The 22,542-nt window shown below is 39.9% G+C and overlaps 2 protein-coding genes across 2 annotated transcripts in view; one reads left to right on the top strand and one right to left on the bottom strand.

Annotated features, from left to right (window-relative positions):
- Window positions 1-22,542, top strand: part of CASK (calcium/calmodulin dependent serine protein kinase) — a 368,265-nt gene that overhangs the window by 202,118 nt on the left and 143,605 nt on the right.
- Window positions 208-1,362, bottom strand: GPR82 (G protein-coupled receptor 82). The gene has a single exon (XM_070067494.1). The coding sequence runs from the start codon at window positions 1,235-1,237 to the stop codon at window positions 227-229; it is 1,011 nt and encodes a 336-aa protein (XP_069923595.1). The 5' UTR covers window positions 1,238-1,362; the 3' UTR covers window positions 208-226.

Below are 22,542 nucleotides of genomic sequence, written 5' to 3'. Positions count from 1 at the left end.
TTCTTTCAATATGCTTGACCTTAAAGTCTGCCATCTCTACTTTCAGTACAAGAACTTTACATTGAGTTTTGTTAATGTATTTATTTGGTTAGTTTTAAACATCAAAACCATTTTCTTGATGCCTGTTGTCAACTAAGCTACGAACTGTTTGTTAATCATAGAGTTTGGTGTCTCTAATAGAGTCACATGAACACTTTTCTGTTTTGTGGTGTTTTCCATTTATAAGTCAACCATATGATTGTATATGTGGTGAATTAGATTTTGTAAAGAGATCATATAGTGTCTTCTTGAATGTTTTATCTAATAAAAGAAATATGATGGGATCTGTGCTACTTCTGGCTGAAGCAAGACAGGTGAGAATGTTTTTTATTTCTATTAAATAATTCAGTTGCTGACAGTCTTCCCTTTGGTGTAGAACATAAAAAATGGGTTTAAAAATGGTATATGGAAGGAAGCAAACTATTAGTAGAATCTGGATGACCAAAAGATGTCTTTTCACAGAACTGTAAGTCACATCTTTCTCCACAATGGATGTACAGGTCCTAATTTTTCTCAGATGGCTGACAAAAGAGTAGTATGATGTTACCACAACTAAAAATGAAAATCCAATAAATGTGGTTCCAATGAGACTCGCAGTCTGAGAGATCATAGCTCCTAATTCCATTTGCCGATTATAACACAGGCTCTCTTCTCCTTCTGCAGCCTCCACGACTGAGTAGTATATGGTAACTGGAATAATTATGCCCAGTACAAGTCCCCATATGTAAACGCATAGTTTTCTAGCAAAGGTGGGCTGGCGGAATTTTTTCAGTAAATGACCATAAAATATTTTCTCATAGCACGAAGTGGTCTCTTGCACAGAATCCTTTTTCATTAAGGTAGCATAGCGACTTATGGCAATCCAACTTAAAATTAAGAGGCTGACAAACATACTTACATGCATAGACAGAGTTCCCAGAAAATTGACCACTCTGCATTGTGCAGATTGATACTCCCATTGGAAACCTTTCAGGAAATAGATACCCATGAAAGGCATGGCACTGCACACAAGTAAGTTTGCAGTCACAAGATGTGCCAGGTAGATGTGTGTTGAGGTTTTCTTACCTATTTTTGTTAAAAACACCCATTGCGAAAGTGTGTTTCCAAAGAGACCGACAATACAAAGGAAGGCATAAATGATTGGTAAAGCCACAGATGAGATTGTGGATGGCTGAATACATGTTGAATTGTTACTCATTTATGTCAGATCTTCTTGAATTTTGTTACAGGAGCTAGAACAAAATCGCAGGCGTTTATTTAAAGTATAGTTTGCATTTAAGCTGAAAAGTAAAAAAATGCATTGGATGAGAGAAAATTCCAACAAAAAATATATTGGGTGAAAAGGAAAGTATAGATGCCTTCTTACCTTTTCTAGTCACGATTATTCAGTTGAAATTAAAGTAATTACTTATTGAGATGGATAATGCCTTTGTCTGAAAAGCAAAATTTGATGCAAATAGTTAAGTACTTGGAATTTATCATTTTATATTACAAGAATTTGTAGTGATTAGGTTGTAAAACAATGTGTATGTGATGATTGATTTTTTCTGTAGAAATATGATTTTAAGGCCTATGCCAATAATATATGATTTCCCAAGGAAAATGTTACAAAAATATTTTTTGACCACATTAATAGAGAAAACAGTGGTTTTTAATAAGCACATTAATTATACATAAATAATTTCAAGACAGTGTCATTTCATGACTAAGTAAAAACACTTATCTATAATCTACTAATATTAAAAGAATCTTAAAAATTTCTAGGTAAAAGGAAAAAGAATCTCTTTTCATATTTCAGAAGAAAATTCTACATGAACAAAACCCCAGGCAGGGTCCTGAATTGAACAGAAAGAAAGTATAGCAACCAAAGATAGACCCAGAGTCATTACCAAAGCGCATCAGTAATTTCTCACTTAGAATATTTAATGCTAAACTATCATATTTCAATAAAAAGATAACTTTAAAATTGCATGTCAGAACTACAGTCACTGTGCTTGTTGGTTAGAGCGCCCTCATGTGTTCTTATGTGCCATTTGGCAGCTGGATTTTTCAGCAGAATATTTTGTTTCAGAGAATAAAATATTTTAACCTCAGCATAAATGTAGATATGATTTTTTTCTTTTTTAAATCTTTATTTCTTCAAAGGGTACATATGAGGTACTTAAGAGGTAATATAAACTTCTTTTCATTCTTATTTTCCTCCTTATTTTTTTATTTCTTTCAACTGAGAATAACAAAGAAAAGTTACCAGATCCTGAGTAAATAACAATTGTGAGCTCTTTTCAGAATGTGCTACATTTCTCTGCATTTCTTCACCACAGCTTTGTGGGTACTACATCTCTACCCTCTTAATCTTTTTTGTAATTCATATTTTCTCCTTTTGGTAAACATAAAAACGTTACCATACACAGCCTCCTGAGCTTCATATATGCCTGCAGCCCCTCATGGATGTTGTACTCCCAGCCCATCTTTGGAGTAAAAGTTCTATGTATTTTCTGCATCTTGGATTATAGAAATGGGTTTTTCTCCAAAAAATGTAGTACTACAATTTTGAAATAGTTTTTTAAGCCAAACAATTTACACCCAAAGTCTTGAAATCTTAAGGGCTGTGCAGTGTCTCTGAGTTCAAATACTGAGACCCTCGATTAATGTCCACCAGTGTCTCTGTCATTTTTCTGCAGTTTTCACTTAGAAAGTAATCCACCTGGGACCAGTGCTGTGGCATAGTGGGTAAAGCCGGCACCTGCAGTGCCAGCATCCCATATAGGTTCTGGTTCGAGTCCCAGCTGCTCCACTTCTGATCCAGCTCGTGCTAATGTGCCTGGGAAAGCGACAGAAGATGGCCTGAGTCCTTGGGTCCTTGCACCCATGTGGGAGACTCAGAAGAAGCTCCTGGCTCCTGGCTTTGATCAGCCCAGCTCTTGCCATTGTGGCCATTTTGGGAATTAACCAGCAGATGGAACACCTCTCTCTCTCTCTCTCTCTCTCTCTTTCTTTCTGTGCCTCTGCCTCTCGGTAACTCTGCCTTTCAAATAAATAAACAAATCTTTAAAAAAAATAAAAGTAATCCACCTGCTTCACATCAGAATTCAGTGCAGCCTGCTGAAGTCAGAATCTGGTTGCAGTTGTTATGGACCCAATTATGGATATGCAGAACCTATTCTGTAACTTCACTGATTTACAAATTTGTCGAAGAGAGAGTGAAGTGAGCCAAATGTGTTTCTTAGGAAACATTTATTGTATGTTAAATTTTGACTTTACATAATGAATGTTAAATTTCGATTTTACATAATGAATGGAGCTCCCTTTATGATATTAAAGAAAAACACTAGTCCCTGCCTTGGATAGATAATGCATGATATAGTAAAAACTGCAAAGGTAATGGTGCTTCTGTGTGAATATTGATCACATGTGCTTCTGAACCAAAGGAAGTTAAAACAAAAAAAAACTTTTACAGCGGTTAGCTTTGTCAGACGGATGACAATGAGTCTCTGGGAACCTCAGTATAGCAAATGACAGCAACTTCATCATTTTTGGTTTCCCATACTTGTATCTACTTTGTACTTGTATACTTGTATCTCTCCTTTAAAAATAAACCTTGATTATAGAACCACTAGATAATTTGTTTCTCAAATGTAGAAAATACCATATACTTAAGAAATCAAATAAAAATTACACGTTACAGATACAGAATTGTTTTCCATGAAATGTCTCCAAGTCCACATTCCCCTCAGCAGAATATCTGTCTCAAGTCACCCATGCACACACATGTGTCTCTGCTGATTGGACCAGTGGAAAATGTTCTACCACTCTAACAGTTACTACCAATTATCTACATAATTAATATACTCACTATTTTTGTCGATCAGTTTTAAAAATTTAAATTATAGTCCTATTAAGAGTGTTCACATAGTTAACTTTTAAGTTAAAAATGAATAAACAATCAACCTTACCTGTATGGGTAGTTTATGCCAACTAAGGCTGTATTGTTCAAGAGGGTGATGTCAAATTTCAGACTCAAAACAATTCTTGATCTTCACTCTTCCAGTATCATTCATCAGTGTTAGTAGATTCTTGCATGACACCAACCAACTATATTCAGAAAAAAAAGGAAATTAAGCAGGGTATTGAGGAAATTCAATAGAGTTCAAGTAAATGTAGCAACAGTCTCTTCAGCAAGCCCTCATTTCTCTATTTCTGTAAAGGGAGGAAGTTAGTGGACAATATACATATTATACTTCCTTATGATTATTTCATGAACTAGTTACATCTCAGCTTTATTGTTAGTGTGATTGGCCGTAGTTATGTTCAAAAGTTTAATTCCCCACAGCTAGTGATAGAGATATGACACTCTGTGGTAAGCTCATAAGATGTTGGTCCAAACTGTCTGTAAAATCATTGGTGAATGACTTATTCTCAGTCCATCTTTATCAAGACTAGAGGAAAACAACGCTCGAAAGTTTTCTCATAGCAGCTTTCTTACTGAACATCACAGAACTGGAATAGAATTTCATGATCACCTATGGGTTGAGACCCTTTATTTTAAAGTTGAAGAAACTGAGACCCAGAGAAGTTCACAATAAGCACAGAATGAACTTTAATTCACTCTACTTCTCATTTTCCTTTCCTGCCACTGTTCAGATTCATAGTAGTGCATTGTTTGAAGCACTTCATAATGAATTTAGGGAATCCTGGGAAGAGCCAAATAAGCTTCCTGACTAAATGAAAAGTTATATTGACATAAAGAATTATGAAACCAATTTTATGTCTAGGATTCTCTAGTTAGTCTGTAAACTAACTAAAGGAAAGTTAAGTGTGTACACCGGGAGAACCAGATTTACATGAAGCACTACCCTTCGTTGCATACCTAAACCAATGGGAGTCTGAAAAAGAGAATCAAAATCAAGTTTCATCCAGCCTGAGCACTTTAATTATCAGGAAATCGTTGTCTGAAATTAATAGAAGTACTTCGCCATTTCTCACAATCCCCAGTGTGTACTTTATTTCATGTTAGTTGCATAAATTCTCTCTGATGCTTGCTGATGTTTCTAAAACAAAAGTGAAACTTCCCAAAGTGTCTGTCTCTTGTTCTGCTATTCATTTTGGGATGCTTGATATCATTTAGTTAAGGACAGTGATTCATCCAGGGTTACATGGCCATCGATTACAGAGTAATTTGGCTTCTAGAATGCCCATCAAATTTACTTTGACAACTTGGCATGTTCCAGGAGGGAATTACTTAGAACAAACAAATAAAAAGCAAACACACAGTTTGAAGAATTTAGAGAACGAAAATGAGATGCGGCTTATTTTAGACAGTTTGTCATTACTACAGTTAAAATCTCTGAGAGAAGCTACTTCTGAAGGGAAGTTTATTTCAGCTCATTTTTGGAGGGTCACAATCCAATACTGGGCCATCCCATTGATCTGGCATCTGATGAGGGCAGCAGAGGATGGAGTGCCTGTGAAAGGAGGGTCACCCTGCAGACAGGAGAAACAGAGAGACAGGGAAGGTCTCTTCTGATCAAGCCACCAGGATTCCATCACGGGGATTCCACCCTAACAGCCTAATCCAGTCTAATCACCTTCCAGTGCCCAACCTTCAGACACCATAAATTGATTAAGTTCCATCCTTAATCCATTAATGTAAGACTCTGGATTAAGCCTTTATCACATGGACTTCTGGAAGACACTCGAAATGTTATCCAAACCATACCACTATATAAGTGATTGAAAGGTAGTTTCCGTATTACCTGCTTCAGACGTGGTGACAGGCTTCCCTCAGAGAAAGTAATTCAGGAGAGCAATGCCATAGCTGTAGTGTGTCTTTTTGATCTAGCCTCTGAAGTCACCAGTGTCACTCCTACAATTGTATTGCTCACCCAGAGCCAATTCCGCTTCAGTGTGGGAGGGATAGATATCAGGAGGTGATGACCACAAGAGCCATCCTGGAAACTGGCTACTACAGATAAGAATCACTGAAGCAAAGCAAGAGTCACATGAACCACTTACAAACCACTTTCAGGTCACTGATTATTTATTTATTGGAAAAGAATGCCTAGAGAGATGTTTAAGTTTCGCCAATTTGTATAATGAGTTTTAGTGCTCTATAATTTTTTTAAAACAGTACAGTTCATTCAACAAATATTTATTGGCATTTCTACTATGTTTTGAGTGGCATTTGTAGATCACAGTAGTAGTGTGTTAGCCACAAGCTCAATTAGGGTCTCCAGAAATTCAAGAGAGAGGCCAGAGCTAACCCAACAGTTAGATTAATATGTCATGTATGGTGCAGACTTCAGCTGCTTCATGAATTGGAAAAAGGAGGAAGCAGTGAATCAAAGTGATTCTGAAAGATTCAGTGACTGTCCCTGGGAAGATGGAGAACACGTTGTGAGCAACAGTTCTGTGCCAGATATTAGATGCCTAGAGAGAGATGGTGGGAGTCCAGTTTTACATGGGAGGAAACTGAGGCTCTGAGAAGTTAACCAGCATGCCAATAGTGATAGCACTAGTAAATGCCCTTGAAAGCAACCTCACACTCTGCCTTAGAAAGCAACAATTATTGGTTTTCCTTGCAAGTCAATACAGGGTACCTCATGGTAAGTAAAACTAGGGGCAAGGTTTGAGTACTTTTGACTTCATTCAGGCAGTTTCCCTTTCCAGACTTTGAGATGGTGGAAATTATGAAAACTCTGGATTTCTTTCATCTGATGGTTAGCAGCTTATTTCAGCAGTAGTGCTATAAATTCTTTGTGATTTACAGATTTAGATTATTCCGGCAGTATCAATATGAATACCTTATGATTTAAATGATTTTGATTTACCTAGTTGAAATATAAAGAAAGTTTAGTACATTGTTCTAAGAGATATTCTTAAATTTGGTAGAAAAGAATAAATGGCAGGGAATACTAGATTACTTGGCAGGCAGAAATGTCAAGAATCATAAGGCACTTGTAGATTCGCTGAAGGACCAGCTTCCCACAGAGCAAGTAATTCCAACGAACGAGTCCACGGCTACAGTGCCCGTTTTGATCTAGACTCCAAAGTCAACACTGTCACTTCTGGAGTATTCTGTTAGTCACCCAACCCCCTTTGGACTCTTCTCATTCAGGTCACCAGCAGTTTTCTTTGGTTCTCTCATCTTTCCCATCACTCTCCTCTTCAAAGTTCTGCTTCTGTTTTTTGTCCAAATCCAAATGTTTTTGTCTAGCAGTTCTAATTACTTTGTCTCATCTGCCAAACACTCATCCCCTAAGTATTTTCTTCTGACTCCTTGAGGCGTTAGACTAGTTTCTCACAGTTAAAGTCCCATCTTGTACTAAGTTTTCTGCTTTTGAGATAGATTTGTGTGGGTAGCAAGTGTGTTTTTTAATCTGGCCCCAGAATTCATTTGGAAGAGTTCAAGGGGCAGGGATGTGGTCATTGATTTTGACAATCCATGATGGGCTATATATAGCGAGGGTGCATGAGAGCTTTCCCAGCTCACATGGTTAGAATTAGGGTCCCTCGTAAGTTTCTTTCAGAGCCAGAACTCAGAAAACATGAGACCAGCTTAGTCATACCTGAACCTATGTGCTTCAACTAGAAGGTTATTTTAGGCTATCCAAGCTAGTATCCAAACTGACTGCAGTTGGCCCTTTAAGAACTCTCTGACCAATCAGAAGCCCAGAGCATTGGGAGGCTGGTGTGCAGGAAGAGCTGACATGCCTGCTGTAGTCCACATTAAAACATCGCATTCAAAAGTGGGTGGATGGTAAGCCTTACCCAGTTCAATGCACACCCACGCCATAGTTTACCTTTAGAGGGAGTGTGGCACAGCCCTGTCTGTCACTCAGCGCTGTGGTTAAGAGCTCGATGCGCCCCCTGTTCTCTTCAGGATGTGGTGTGTGGCCACAGCCCTGTTTCCAGTTGCACTGCTTGTGGCCCTCACCACCTGCTACAAGCAGCCCTAACCATGAACGTCCCACTCTTAATTAGGCTGTGAAGAAGAACCTCTGCTTGCTCCTAAGACCTGTTTCTCAGCTAGCAATGGAAGTATTTCTCCCAAAAATTAATGTAAAAACCACGTAGAATGCAGTGCAAAGTTTGGAAATTTGTAATAACACAGACAAGTTATTAGCCTTTTAAGAAAGATCTAATGACACAACCTAAAGGGACCCAATAAGCCAAGCTTTACTGGCTTTCAGCTCTTGTCTTTTCATCTAGACTGGAATGCACTGGTGTAGACAGTGCTTTGAGGAATGCACAGCCTAGAAACGCTGTTGCAGCCTCAACAGTAGTCTTAAAATTGGAATGGCCTCAGAGGTGGCAGATGGAGAGCAGACCAGAAATGAGCAGGTTTAGGGGAGGGAGACACTTCAGGGTTGGATTAGACAAAGCAAAAATCCCTCAGAGGACTGTCAGATTTTGAATCAGTCAGCCTTGGCTCATGTCATGCTTCAGAACCAACCATTGTTTTCCATGCATTCTTTGAAAAGCCAAAAGTAAATAAAGAGTTCTGAACATGAAGCCTTTGATGTGGTTCATTATATTGCCACAGGTCACACACACACACACACACACACACACACATCCTGAGAAACAGCAATTTGGATTGCAGTGAGATTTAGGGAATTAAAAAGACATCATATTTCAGCTCAGAATTCTCACTACTTCACTGTGTCATTCTAGGGCTGAAGTTTCCTGGCCATTTTATTAACAACCACTTCTTTTGAATTTCTAGAACAAATTTTCTCAAAGTCAAGTCCCCTGTACCATGTTACTTCCTGTAATATTCAAGTGGAAAAGAGAGAAATGTCAAGGATAAGATGAGGGAGAATTGGGTATCTGAGGTCTCCCCTGTATCTTTTAGTGTCTGTATCCATTTTCTCTCATTAAGAGCTCCAAGTATCGAAGTCATAAGTTTTCCTGAAAACCACTTTTGGAAAATTAACAATAGTAAATGATAGCCACTGAGCTGTATATGTAATTTCAAGATATCTTTGAGATAGATACTGTTATCATTTTGTAGTTAATAAATTTAGGTCTATAGAGGATAAACCATAACATAATGGTAGTACAACTGATGTATTATTAACTCCTGTCAACTCTTTATTGTACTGATTTCCATTTTTAATCTATAAGTAATCTGAAGATCACATTTTGATACTCTTTAAATATATTGTTTCCATTTCACCCACTGGATTTTAGCATTTGTTGATTCTTGCCTGAGTCATCTGTTTCATTAGTCTTTGCATCTTGGTCATTTTTTATGGATGGAGATGTATTAGGCTTGAAGTAGTCAGTTTTTAATGTTTTTTTTTTTTTATTTTATTTTAAAAGCAGACTTACAGAAAGGGAGGGAGAGACAGAGAAAGAATCTTCCTTCCATTGGCTCATTCCCCAAATGTCCACAAGGGCCAGGTCTGGGCCAGGCCAAAGCCAGGAGCCAGGAATTTCATCCAGGTCTCCCACATGGGTTCAGGGGCCCATGCACATGGCCATCTTCTCCTGCTTTATTTATTTATTTATTTGAAAGAGTTACACAGAGAGAAGAGAGAGAGAGAGAGAGAGAGAGAGAGAGAGAGAGAGGTCTTCTATCCACTGGTTCACTCCTCAATTGGCCACAATGGCCAAAACTGTGTCGATCCGAAGGCAGGAGCCAGGAGCCTCCTCCGAGTCTCCCATGTGGGTGCAGGGTCCCAAGGACTTGGGCCATCCTCTACTGCTTTCCCAGGCCATAGCAGAGAGCTGGAACGGAAGTGGAGTGGCGGGGACTCGAATAGGCGCCCATATGGGATGCCGGCACTTCAGGCCAGCGCATTAACCCACTGCACCACAGCGCCAGCCCCATCTGCTCCTGCTTTCCCAGGCGCATTAGCAGCGAGCTAGATCAGAAGTGGAACAGCTGGGAATCGAATTGGTTCCCATATGGGATGCCAGGGTTGCAAGCTGTAACTAGCCTCTGAAGTAGTCATTTTAAGGCATCACTATAAACAAGTCTTGTTGTTTTAAAGTTTCTAATATTTTCAACTTGTGTCTTCTCTTTCCTCCACTGAAAATCAGCCTCAAATGTGAGGTTTTGATAAACATACAAATGAAGTATTGAAGCAAGGGGGCAGATATTTAGCCTAGCTTTTAAGATGCAGGTTTATGATGTGTGCCTCCCATATCGCAGTGCCTGGATTCAGTCCCCAGACTTGGCTGCTGACTCCACCTTCCTGCTAATGTGGATCCTTGCAGGCACAAGGTGATGGTTCAAGTGACTGGGTTCCTGCCAGCCACCTGGGAGACCTGAATTGAGTTCTCAGCTCCTGCTGTGGACTTTTAGGGGATATGCTCTCAGGTGGGAGTGAGTGCACATGCCCCCCCCCACACACCCGATCATAAATTAGTTTTTTTAAATGTTGAAGCCATGAAATAATAAGCCCTCTGGAGTTTCATATCTCCAGAAATATCTGGGAGGGTGGGATGAAAATTGGAAAGAACAAACCTGTGTTAAAATGTAACGCAGGAAAAAAATCTGCTAAGAGGCTCATTTCTTTAGTGGTGCTTTGGCCAGCAGAGGGCAATATAGGACCAGCCCTTGTTAAACCTCCTGCTGTCAGAAGCTAAAGCGTCAGCTGCCCATACTGCACGATTGTCCAGCTGGAGAGCCATAGAAGTGTTCCGGTAGGTTATTTTTAAGCTCTAATAAAATGATAAAATTTTGGTAGCTTAAAACCACTTTTTTATTTAAAAGGAATTTATTACTATATTAGAGTCTCAGAGTCACAGCAAATACAGAATTACTGACAGAATGCTCAATTCTCACATCATTATATTACTACAAAGAACAGTGTAGTTCCTAGATAACAATTCTAAGAGTATAATGATACTTCCCATCCTCCCTCCCTCCCTCCCTCCCTGTTCTGTCTTTCCTTCCCTAATTTTTGAGATGATGTGTTTTTAAGTTACAATATAGTCAAAGGCTTAATACTCCACTAAATAGTTCAATACGTAAAAAAAGCAAAAACACCATAGTTCAGGCAGATTAAAGGCAAGGACTGTAAACACCAAACAATTGAAAATATGTCCATTTCACTCATATGGTAAATTTTAAAATAATCACAGATCATCAAAATTATAATAATATATCTCCTCTAACCACTGTGAAAACCACTTTAAATGTGATAGACTAAAAGTGATTATATAGACCATGGAAGATGGCCTTTTCATTTATTTATTTATTTGTTTGAAAGGCAGAGTCAGAGGTGAGGGGGAGACAAAGAGACATCTTCCATCTACTGGCTCACTCCCAAATGCCCACAACAGTCATGGCTGGGCCAGACTGAAGCCCAAGTACTGGAGTCATCACCTGTTGCTTCCCAGGCACATTAGCAGAGAGCTGGATCAGATGCAGAACAGCCAGGACTCAAACTGGCACTAAGGGATGCAGATATCCCAAGTGCTGGCTTAACCTGCCATGCCACAGGACTGCCCACATACAGTTTTTTTCATAATACACATTTTCCATGAACTTTTTTTTAAAGATGTATTTATTTATTTGAAAGTCAGAGTTACACAGAGATAGAAGAAGAGGCAGAGAGAGAGAGAGAGAAGTCTTCTATCCGTTGGTTCATTCCCCAACTGGCCGCAATGGCCAGAGCTGTGCCGATCCAAAGCCAGGAGCCAGGAGCTTCTTCCTAGTCTCCCATGTGGGTGCAGGGGCCCAAGGACTTGGGCCATCTGCTTTTCCAGGCCATAGCGTAGAGCTGGATTGGAAGTGGAGCAGCTGGGTCTCAAACTGGCGCCCATATGGGATGGTGACACTGCAGGCAACGGCTTTACCCACTATGCCACAGCGATGGCCCCTTCCATTAACTTTTTAAGTCCCCTCTTCTGTATTTTGGGGGAATGCTATCTCTCCGTTCAACATCAGAGCATAACTAGCACCACACAAGTGCCACAGGGAAGGGTGACAGAGGGTTCTCTCCTCCTTGTGCCTGGGCTACCTCTGTTATCACTATTACTTTGTGATAAAGAACACAGTTTAATTCCTTGCCCCTCCAGTTAAATCTTTAGAAAAAATTCTTTTAACTGAAAGGCAGGCAGGGAGGGAGAGAGATAGAGGGAGAGTGAGTGAGAGAGTGAGTTCTGATCTTCCAGTCCACTCCCCAAATGCTCATAATAGCTAGGGCTGGGCCAGGCAGAAGTTAAGAGCCAGGAACTCCATCTGGGTCTCCCACATTGGTAGCAAGGTCCCAAGTGCTTGGACTGTCTTTCACTGCCTTTCCAGATGCATTAGCAGGGGAACTGGATCAGAAGTGGAGTAGCCAGTGCTGAGATATGGGATGCAGATATCAGTTACTTAATCCACTATGCCACGACACCAGTCCCAAATTTGAGGCCTTAAGATGAAGACTCATGCAGCTCAATTCACAATATCTAAGATATGGAATCGACCCAGATGTCTGTCAACCAAAGACTGGATGAAGAAATTATGGTATATGTACACCATGGAGTACTACACAGTGGTTAAAAAAAATGAAATCCTGTTGTCTGCAACAAAATGGATGCAACTGAAAGACATCATACTTATTGAAACAAGGCATTCCCAAAAATGCAAATGCCATATGTTCTCCCTGATCTGTGGTAACTAATAGAGCATCTGAAACGTAATCTATAGAAGTGAAATTGGCACTTTGAGATGTGATGACTTTGAACAGCCCTTGTCTTGACTGTTGAGGAACAGTTTTTTTTCATACTATTTGTTTAACTCTTTACTTAGTATAGGGTTAATCTTATGAGTATAAAGTTAATTGAAAGTAGATCTTAGTAAAAACTAAGATGAAAATAGAAGGAGGAAGAAGGATGGGAGGGAGGGTGGGGTGGGAAGATTCATTATGTTCTTAAATTTGTAAGTATGAAATGCATGAATTTTGTACACCTTAAATAAAAGGTTTCTAGGGGGCAAAAAATGTTAAAAAAAAAAAAAAAAAAAGATGAAAACTCAGTGCCAGTCATCTGCCTTTAATAGGATGTATCCTTTGAGGATTGTTTCATTTTGTGTTTTTTTTCCCACTAGTAATTACCACAAGCATTACCTTTGCAGAATATTTACAACTACAGTTATCTTAGTGGTAAAAAGAAAGTCTGACATTTTATTATGTGAAAGTTTTTATTATCCTATCCTTTGGTTTTTCTTTAACTTCTTTTTAAATCACAGCAATTGACAGACATAGTTTTGAAAGTCAAATTGTCGCTCCCCCTCTTCATGGAGGAGCAACACTAAGCCCTGCCTAGGCTTCATATCCGAGTCACGGCACCATTATGTCGCTCCCCCTCTTCGCGGAGGAACGACACAGGACCCTGTGCTGTTCTTTCGTCTGCTCGGCCCTCCCCGGGTTTGCTGCTGGTTCTTCCCGGGTTGGCTACCGACCCTTCCACCTCCGTGGAAGGGCGGTTCCCCCTAGCCACTTTCCCCACTTCCGCGGGGGAGCGGCACACCGCCGGCCGGCTCTCTCGGGGGCTGCACAGGTGTTCCTTCAGATAGATGTTCCCCTTAGATGTTCCTGGTGCATGTTGTCTCTCTCCTCCTTTATAGTCCTCTTCCACCAATCCCAACTCTGCTACCCACACGCCGAGTACGCTGCTCTCCTCCAATCAGGAGCAGGTCCTGCAGCTTGTCAAGTTGGTAAGAGGCAGCTGGGTAGAAACTGTTTTTACTCCTCTCCCAGCGCCATATTGTGGGAGAGCAGATGCATAGAATAAGTCCTAATTCGAGTAACATAGTCTAGTCCGAGTTGCTCCCAGTTGCTCCCCACACAAATAATACCAAAAGGCTTATAATGGGTACGTGTTCTGTCTACTAATGAATGTAACTTAAATTATATTTCACCTTCTGAAGAAATCCCCTTTATCCTCCACTTCCCTCCCTTCCTCCTGGAAACCTCTAACAACTACCCCTTTGCAGAGCTGGTCGCCTCCTTACCCAGCTCTCTCCGTCGGGCAGAGCATGTGTTTTCGTCTCCAAGATACTTTGGTTCATTAGTCAATCTTCACCCCACTTCTCCCACCACATAATAATTTGGAACTCCATCCAGGTCTCCTATGTTGGTGGCAAGGTCCCAAGTGCTTGGACTGTCTTTCACTGCCTTCCCAAGTGCATTAGCAGGGAAACCGGATCGCAAGTGGATCAGCCAGTGCTGAGATATGGGTTGCTGGTATCACAGTTACTTAATCCGCTATGCCATGACACCAGCCCCAGATTTGGGGCCTTAAGATGAAAACTCAGTGCCAGTCACACTTCTTTCAAGTAAAATAGTTGATGGCATTGTCTTTTGGTTTTTGTCTATATTGATTTACTGGAGAGACAGAGATAGCTCCCATCTACTAGTTCACTCCACAAATGCCCCCAATGACTGGGGCTGGGCCAGACTAAAGCTAGGAGCCAGGAGCTCAATCCAGGTCTCCTATGTGGGTGACCCAACTAATGGAACTGTCACCTACTGCCTCCCAGGGTGTGTATTAGCAGGAAACTGGAATTGGGAACGGAGACAAGATCTGAACCCGGCTACTCTAATTTGGGATTTGGGCATCTTAACCACTAAGCTAAACCCTGCCCCAGCATTCTCTTTCTTGTTATTGAAGGAATTACTATATCCATTGTCACCTTTTTAGAAATTAATGCTACCCAGACTCTGCATCTATATTATATATGCATCATTTATCTACTGCTGCATACCAGTGCACATCCAGACTTGGTGACTTAACACAACAACCATTTATTTACTCTCGATTCTGCACTTTTCTCTGAGTTCAGCTAGGTAGTTCTTCTGTCAGTCTCACTTGAGGTCATTCATGTAGCTGAGGCATCTGACAGCTCAGCTAAGGCTGGGTGGTCCAGGGTGACCTCAGTCACATTCTGGAGTCCTGGGACCATTGAGCAGTCTGAACATCTCTCCATGTAGTCTTTTGACCTGGACTTATTTACAATGTGATGATCACAGGGTTTGGAGAGGGCAAAATGAATCTGGAAGGCCTTTCAAGGCCTTGCCAAGGTGTCATACAATGTCCACATGTATTGTTTGTCAAAGCAAATCTAAATACTTGCTTTTCTAAGGGATGGGAAATAGACTCCACCCCCGGATGGGAGGAGCCGCAGAGAATGAGACTGTTTTTAGTCTACCACATTACTTTTAATGACTTGCAAGTTGAATGTTCTAACTAGACTTTAATATTTTGTCCTTGAAAGACAGCACATTGGCTCTTTCCTTGGGGACTAATATAATATGTGTACCTCAGAGTCCATTGTTTCCTGGAAAAAAGGAAATTTTCCTTTGCAACGGGATGCCCACTGTGTCCCACTTTGGTCTCAGAGCTGTCATGTTGTTTTGCTTATTCCTTATATTAAAAAGTAAATTAAATGTGGCAACAAGCCCATGCTGTTTTCTTTGTACCTTTTTTGTTCTGCAAGTAGCCTCTCCTCTTTTCTGCTTACGGAATTTTCATCTGGTTTTTTGAGGTCTTGAGTGTCAAACTGTTGACCATGAGACTCGACTCTACTTTCTCAACTACCCCCTCTCCCTACTTGCCACATATATTTGGAGCTCTGTAATCTGTCCCCACAAGAGCTGACCTGGTATGTTCCTGTGTTTTTCAAGTCTCACTAGCCACAAAGGGGAACTGAATGTGAACATGCATGCAAACCTCATCAGTTCCCTTTGCAACCAGCTGCAAATAATAGAGAGGAAACGGTGCTTTTCTCAAGTATGAACCGAATTTCCACAGATATGAAGCACTTTTGCTTCTGGCAGATTGGAGGATGCAAGAGAACAGAGCACTAAGTTGTGAAAAAGGCGATTAAAAGAAAAAGTTGGAAAGCAAAGAGACGAAACTGAATTGAGGAAGAGGTGCTGCTGAGTACAGGAAAGGAAAAAAAGCAGAGTGGGGTGTCGAGGATGCTAGAAATTCTCAGTAAGTAATAGGACACCGGAAGAACAGGAAATGTCGGAAGGAACTGTCTAGAAGGGCCTCAGCCAGCAGTATTAATGGAAGGCATTAAGATCTCGTTCTGAAATCTGTTGTGGGGCAAACTTTGAAGATCTAACACATGATAGTGGTTGCCACTCCTGCCTGAGTTCATGCTGTTGAGCCGGGTTTATAGTGAAGGTGCCTTGGCTCTATCTCACGATACCATGTGGTGAGCAGTTTGACCAGTCTGACTACACAGAAGAAAGCCAAGGGTCAGTCAGATATGTGATGAACGTGTCTTCTAACATCCTGCCAGAGGCCCTCGTGCTCTTTGACTTGCTCAAGTTTCAGTGTGTGGGGCTGACTAGCATAAAATAGAATAGGTCCGCTGCCTCTCCTGACTTCAATATTGCTACTAATAGTGAAAGCTTAGACTAAATTGCCCTTTTGGGGTTATTTCCTCTACCTCATTTGATCCACATCAGCTTCTCCCTAGTTTGGATTAAGTTTAACCTCAGCTTCTGGGCATTACATTGTATGTATTTTCCTCACCTTTCCCTTGGCTTTTGGGTGTTCGGATAACATATATTAAATGGTTCCTACTCGGCTCATTAGGCTAATCCTCTGCCTTGCGGCGCCGGCACACCGGGTCTGTCCCGGTTGCCCCTCTTCCAGGCCAGCTCTCTGCTGTGGCCCGGGAGTGCAGTGGAGGATGGCCCAAGTCCTTGGGCCCTGCACCCCATGGGAGACCAGGAGAAGCACCTGGCTCCTGCCTTAGGATCAGCGCGATGCGCCGGCCGCGGTGGCCATTGGAGGGTGAACCAACGGCAAAGGAAGACCTTTCTCTCTGTCTCTCTCTCACTGTCCACTCTGCCTGTCAAAAAAAAAAAAAAAAAAGAAATGGCTCCTACTTTCCAGTTATGTTTATTAACTCATTTAGTCCTACAAACTGATGAATTAGGTACTGTTAATCTTGTTTTCTCAATAAAAGAAATGGCTTGTCCACGGCTGCATAGCTAAGTTGTAGAGCTAGAAATTATCTCAGGCAGCCTGACTGCATCATATTTTAACTTGTTAGGCTACCTCTCAGTTCACTATTTAATAATGTGCAATGTTAGTGAGCTAAGAAAACCTATTTGGTTCAGCTTTAGCACAATTCTTGCCAAGGCCTTACCAATGGGTAATATCGAAGCAGGGTGCCCTGTCCCCATTTCACATTGCCATATCCATTGGCTAATATGAATCCACTGGACTCTGTTTCATGGACAATATCAACATTTTCCTAGAACTCTTGTAATTTTCCCTCACCCCCGAGTTAATGGCCAATTATTCTTCAGTTATGTTAATACACTTAATCAAGACATCTCCAGTCTAAGAGACTATCTTTTTAAAATTCTTCACCATATCTGTACTCAGGTGTTTTCATTTTGTAATTTAACAGAAAACATTTCTGTCTTCACATTTTCAGGGAACAATTTGGACTCCCGTACCATTTTTATATAAAATGCCAAATTGTGTAATTATGATAATTTCATCTGCAAATTCTTTAGGTTGGAAATGTATATCGAAGGGCCAGTGTTTATATATAGATTTATTGATTAGATCAGTTTTGCTTTGCTCATGGAAGAAACCATAGCAAAGTAAAAGACAAGCACATATTAGTAGAAATTACCTATTTGCAACCGATATAAACAACAGATTACTATGCAGAATGTGTAAAGAACTAAACAATGGAAAAGAAGAAAGAAAAAAAAGGAAAGCAACTCATTTGGCACAGAGGTATAGATATGAAGAGGCCATTCACCCAAGAAGGAAACTAAAGAAGCAAAAAAATATGAAATGATGCTCCATTTCATTAGTAATCAGGAAAGTACAAATTAAAATCACAATGAGATGCCATTTCACACCTACCAAATTTGCATAAATTAGCAAAACCAAGTGTTGGTGAGGATGTGAGTAAACAGGAACTCATTTCTGACTTGTGGTGGGATAGATGTATAAATTGCTAAAATCACCTTGGAAAGTACTTTATCAAAATCGAGACAAGCTGAAGATGTTCATATTCCTACAACCAACCATTTCTGCTTCTAGGTACCAACCATAGAGAAACTCCACACATGAGCACAGAGTATACAAAACTCTTCATTTGAACAGGTTTCTAATACTGGAAAAACTGGAAACCACCTAAGTGCCCATTGCTAGGGGAAAAGGAGAAATGAACTGTTGTTTATTCATACGGTAAAACACTGCATCTACAGTAAAGATGCAGATAAGACCCGTGTGTATCACATAGGTAAACATAACTTGAGCAGAAAATAGAAGAGGATGTAGTAGTAAGACACCATTTGTATGAATTTTTAAAACAAAAAGTAGTACATATTGTTATGCGTACATACATTGTAAAAGTACAAAAATATACATCAGAATAATAAAACCTAACTTCAGGAAAGAGGCAAAAGATATGTAATGTCTGTTTAACTTGGATGATGTGTGCTTAGCTGCCTGTTGTATTGTTTTTCCTTTTTTGTGTATTTTGAAATGTTTTATGACTAAAAAAATGATAAGTGAAATCACCAAGCTAGAGTATAACTGTGATGGCTGTCATTCCTGTAATAAGAGAGTCCCACATCATCAACACCTGAATCCAAACCATAATTAGAAACCTTTTGCAAAGCCCACCTTAGGATGAGCCTTTACACATTTCATGGACCAGAAGCAAAATGAGTAAGATTCTCTCATTTGATTCCATTTTATCTACTATTCAACCTGTACCAGTTTGTTCCTAGTCATTGTCTATGTTTCAGATATTTCTATGTTTTTGCATGATGCACAAAGGTATGATCACTGGAAAACCAGCCTTGAGGACTTTTAGGTCATTTTTGACATCACACCATTTTGATGGATAATAAACAGAACCTTTTGCTCCAAAGTAGCTATTAAAGGCAAGTTATATTTTGTAAAACGAAAGACATCTCAATGATCACCACTGTGCTTGGATAGAATGAAACAAACATGAAAAATACTGTCTTAGCAGAAGCAGTATTTGTAGAATGGAAGTCTACCAAACTCCATTTGAACTGTAAACTACAGTTGCTGCTCATATCACAATACAGTGAAGATTAAATGATGATAATGTCTGTGAAGCTCCTAGCACAGGGAAGGGCACATGAATAAATTTTATCTTGCTTCCCATTCCCTTGCATGTGAACTTGAAGGAGGGAAATAAGGGGTAAAATATAAGAGTAAGACAAGCCTCTTACCTTCTTTCTGATTCTGTGCCCATGGTTACCACCCCCCAGCCAACTAACCAAGTCTTCATCCGAAAACTGAGCTAAGGCACTCCAGCAGCTGCTTAACTGAGCCACGTAGCTGTGCCAGAAGACCCCACTTCATCCAACAAGAGAGTGTTGCACTTTCCTTCTCATCTGAGTGGACTTAGTTCAGATTATATTCCAAGTTTTTAATACTGCCTTCCAATAAAAAACACAGGCTTCTTGAAAAGTACTTTATAGTATAAAGTATACTTTATAGTATTCATTAGTGCCTGACACAAAAGGCTCTCCAATCAATTTCACATCTCTTGTGAATGTTTTTCCTGCTTTGTCCTTTACTTTTGTTTGTGTTGCCAGTTTTTGACAAAAAAAGAATCTCAATTTTTAAGGCAATTTTAAGGGAATTTTTGCCTCATGGTTGCTTCTACTGTTTTATTAACAGAGTGCTCTTTACACCAACAGATGAGTTAGGCATTCAACGTATTTTTTCATCTTTTTATGAACTCATTATTTACATTTAACTCTTTAATCCACTTAAAAATTTTTGGGTGGATACCAGGTGAAGATGTAAACTGGCTTTCTGTTTTAAAGAGGCATGGCACTATTAAGGCATCCTTCCTTCCCAGATGCTTTTTGTGATGTGTCTTTTATTAGCAGAGCCTTTTCTCTGAGGGAGGAGAATGTATTGGAGTCACCTGGGAAACTTTTCAAATATACTTAAGTCCACCTTTGCAAGATTCTAGCGCACTGTGACTAACAGAATGCTGGATCTCCCTCTGACGTGTTCCTGACAGCCATTAATATGTCATATATTCTTTTCATATCTATCTCATCTAGGGTTTGTTTAGAGGTGTGTATTCCATTCCACTAATAAGTTTATCCTTGTGTCTGCTCCCCAATATTTTCCTTACTGAAGAATAAGAATATATTTCGATATCTGCTAATGTAATTTTCCATGATTACAAGTTGAATATCACTTAACCAAAGATACCTAGAACCAAGGTGTTTCAGACTTTGGAGTTTTTCAGATTCTGGAATATTTGTACTGATTGGGCATCCCTAATCCCAAAATCCAAAATCTGAAATACTCCAAAATCCAAAACTTTTTGAGCGCCATCAACGCTCAAAAAGTTTTGGATTTCAGAGCATTTCAATTTCATATGTTCAGATTAGTAATGTTAAGCCTGTATTTCAAAAGCCTAAAAATGAATTAACCTATTAACATGTCTCTGAAGCATTTAGGTTGTCTTGAGAGAATTCTAGTTTGTGAGTTTTTTTTTTCTTGTGGATAACTTTTAGTAAAGCTTTGGCTCAAATAGTCATAATTATATTAGTTCTACTTTTATAAAAGTTGAAAACAGACCAACATTTACCCTAGCAGTTATCTCCAGCTTCTTGCTATTGCAGACCCTGGGAGGTAGTGGTGATGGCTCAAATAATTGGGTCCCTGCTGCCCACGTGGGAAACCTGTACTTGGTTCCTTGCTCCCAGCTATGGTTGTAGCCATTCAGCCCTGATGCAAACCCTCAGAGGGAATCTCTCTCTCTCTCTCTCTCTCTCTCTCCCTCCCTCTCCCCCTCCCCTCCCCCCTCCCTCTCCCCCTCCCTCTTTCGGTCTCCCTCTCTCTTCCTCTCTCCCTCTCCCCTCCCCCTCCCCCTCCCTAAACTCTCAAAGAAATTTTTTTTAAGCTTAAAAACTTTAAAGACAAAACCTTATGTACTAGAAAAGAATTGTCTTTTTCTATTGATATGATCTTAGAAATTCAACCAGCATCAAACCTGGCTGTAGAAAGCTAACAGAAGTGGCCAGTGTTGATATCTCACTGTGGCAGACATGCCGCTCATTTTGCCCTTGTTTGGTTTTGCATCTCTGAGGTATTATTTAGAAACTTGCTCTTAAGGTCTTTTGCAAGGTAAGGATATGTATATACTTGTGAATTTCCTTTTTCTGTATGCTTTGAGAACCAAACCTTAGGTTGGGGGAAGTTAAGGAACAGTATTTCCTGCTTGCATACACTAATGCTCAGAAAAATATAAAAGATTTTCTGAGATAAATGCCCTTAAATTTGGTAAGACAGTATCGTATTTTTCTAAATACTTTGAAACATTCCCAAGACTCAGGGCACTCTGAGGCATGTTATCAGTGAAACTCTGATCAGTGAACTATTATGAGATTGACAAATTGACTTATCTTCAAAGTTTATTTTATTGCAAGTAATATGACAGCAAGAATTACTTTAGGATACTTTTTTATTTTATTTTGTAAGAATTGTGCGGGGACCATCTCTTTTAATTAAAAACTGGAAGAATTTCTCGAGCTATGAATATCTGTACTTTAATGCTCCTTGAAGTTAATAATAATATTTTAACCATTCAAACTATATATTTATAAAAGAGACATATAAGAATATTAAATGTTTATAAGGTATGTGAAATATTTTTTTAATTTTGAAGACATGAGGGAAAATAAAAGTTTTTATAATTTAAAATCATGTAGAATGGACATTTGGCACAGACATTAAGATGCCACTCAGGAAGCCTGAATCTCATATCAGAGTGTGTGAGTTAAAGTCCTGGCTCTGCTTCCATTTCCAGCTTCCTACTAATGCTCAGGTGGATAGCTCAGGTACTTGGTTCCCTGCCTTCCCTGTGGGAGGCCTTAACTGAGTTTCAGGGTCCTGGCTTTGGCCTGGCTCAGCCCCAACTATTGCAGGCGTTTGAGGAGTAAACTATCGGATGGAAAATCTTTGTGTCTCTTTCTGCCTTTTGAATAAAACAAATAATTAAATACAAAAATACTGAATTTAATTTAGAGAAATGCCAAATTTCATTTTTTGAAAGATTTATTTGAAAGGCAGAGAGAAAGAGAGGTCTTCCATCCACTGGTTCATTCCCCAAATGGCTGCAACAGCTGGAGCTGGACCGATCCGAAACCAGGAGCCAGGAGTTTCTTCAGGGTCTCCCACGTGGGTGCAGGGGCCCAAGGACTTGAGCCATCCTCCGCTGCTTTCCCAGGCCATAGCAGAGAGCTGGATCAGAAGCAGAGCAGCCAGGACTCAAACTGGTACCCATATAGGATGCCAGCACTGCAGGCAGTAGTTTTATTTGCTGCGCCACAGCACCGGCACCTGAATTTCATTTTTTGAAAATAGCAATGATCCTTTTCTCTTAGAGAAAAGATGTTAAATGTCTGTCCAGATGTTAACTTATGTTTGTTATGTCATGGTAAAATAATTTATATTATTTTATTTTTTCTTAGCTTCTGATTTTTCTGCAAATTTCAATTTTTATCCTCA

The sequence above is a fragment of the Oryctolagus cuniculus genome, chromosome X (assembly GCF_964237555.1).
Source record: "Oryctolagus cuniculus chromosome X, mOryCun1.1, whole genome shotgun sequence".
Classification (NCBI taxonomy): domain Eukaryota; kingdom Metazoa; phylum Chordata; class Mammalia; order Lagomorpha; family Leporidae; genus Oryctolagus; species Oryctolagus cuniculus.
Note: the sequence above shows the minus strand (reverse complement) of the source record. Positions and strands in the feature narration are given on the sequence as shown.

Bases quoted from the DNA above. Each gene is read 5' to 3' on its own strand.
- GPR82 (XM_070067494.1), bottom strand. From the start codon at position 1,237: ATGAGTAACAATTCAACATGTATTCAGCCATCCACAATCTCATCTGTG.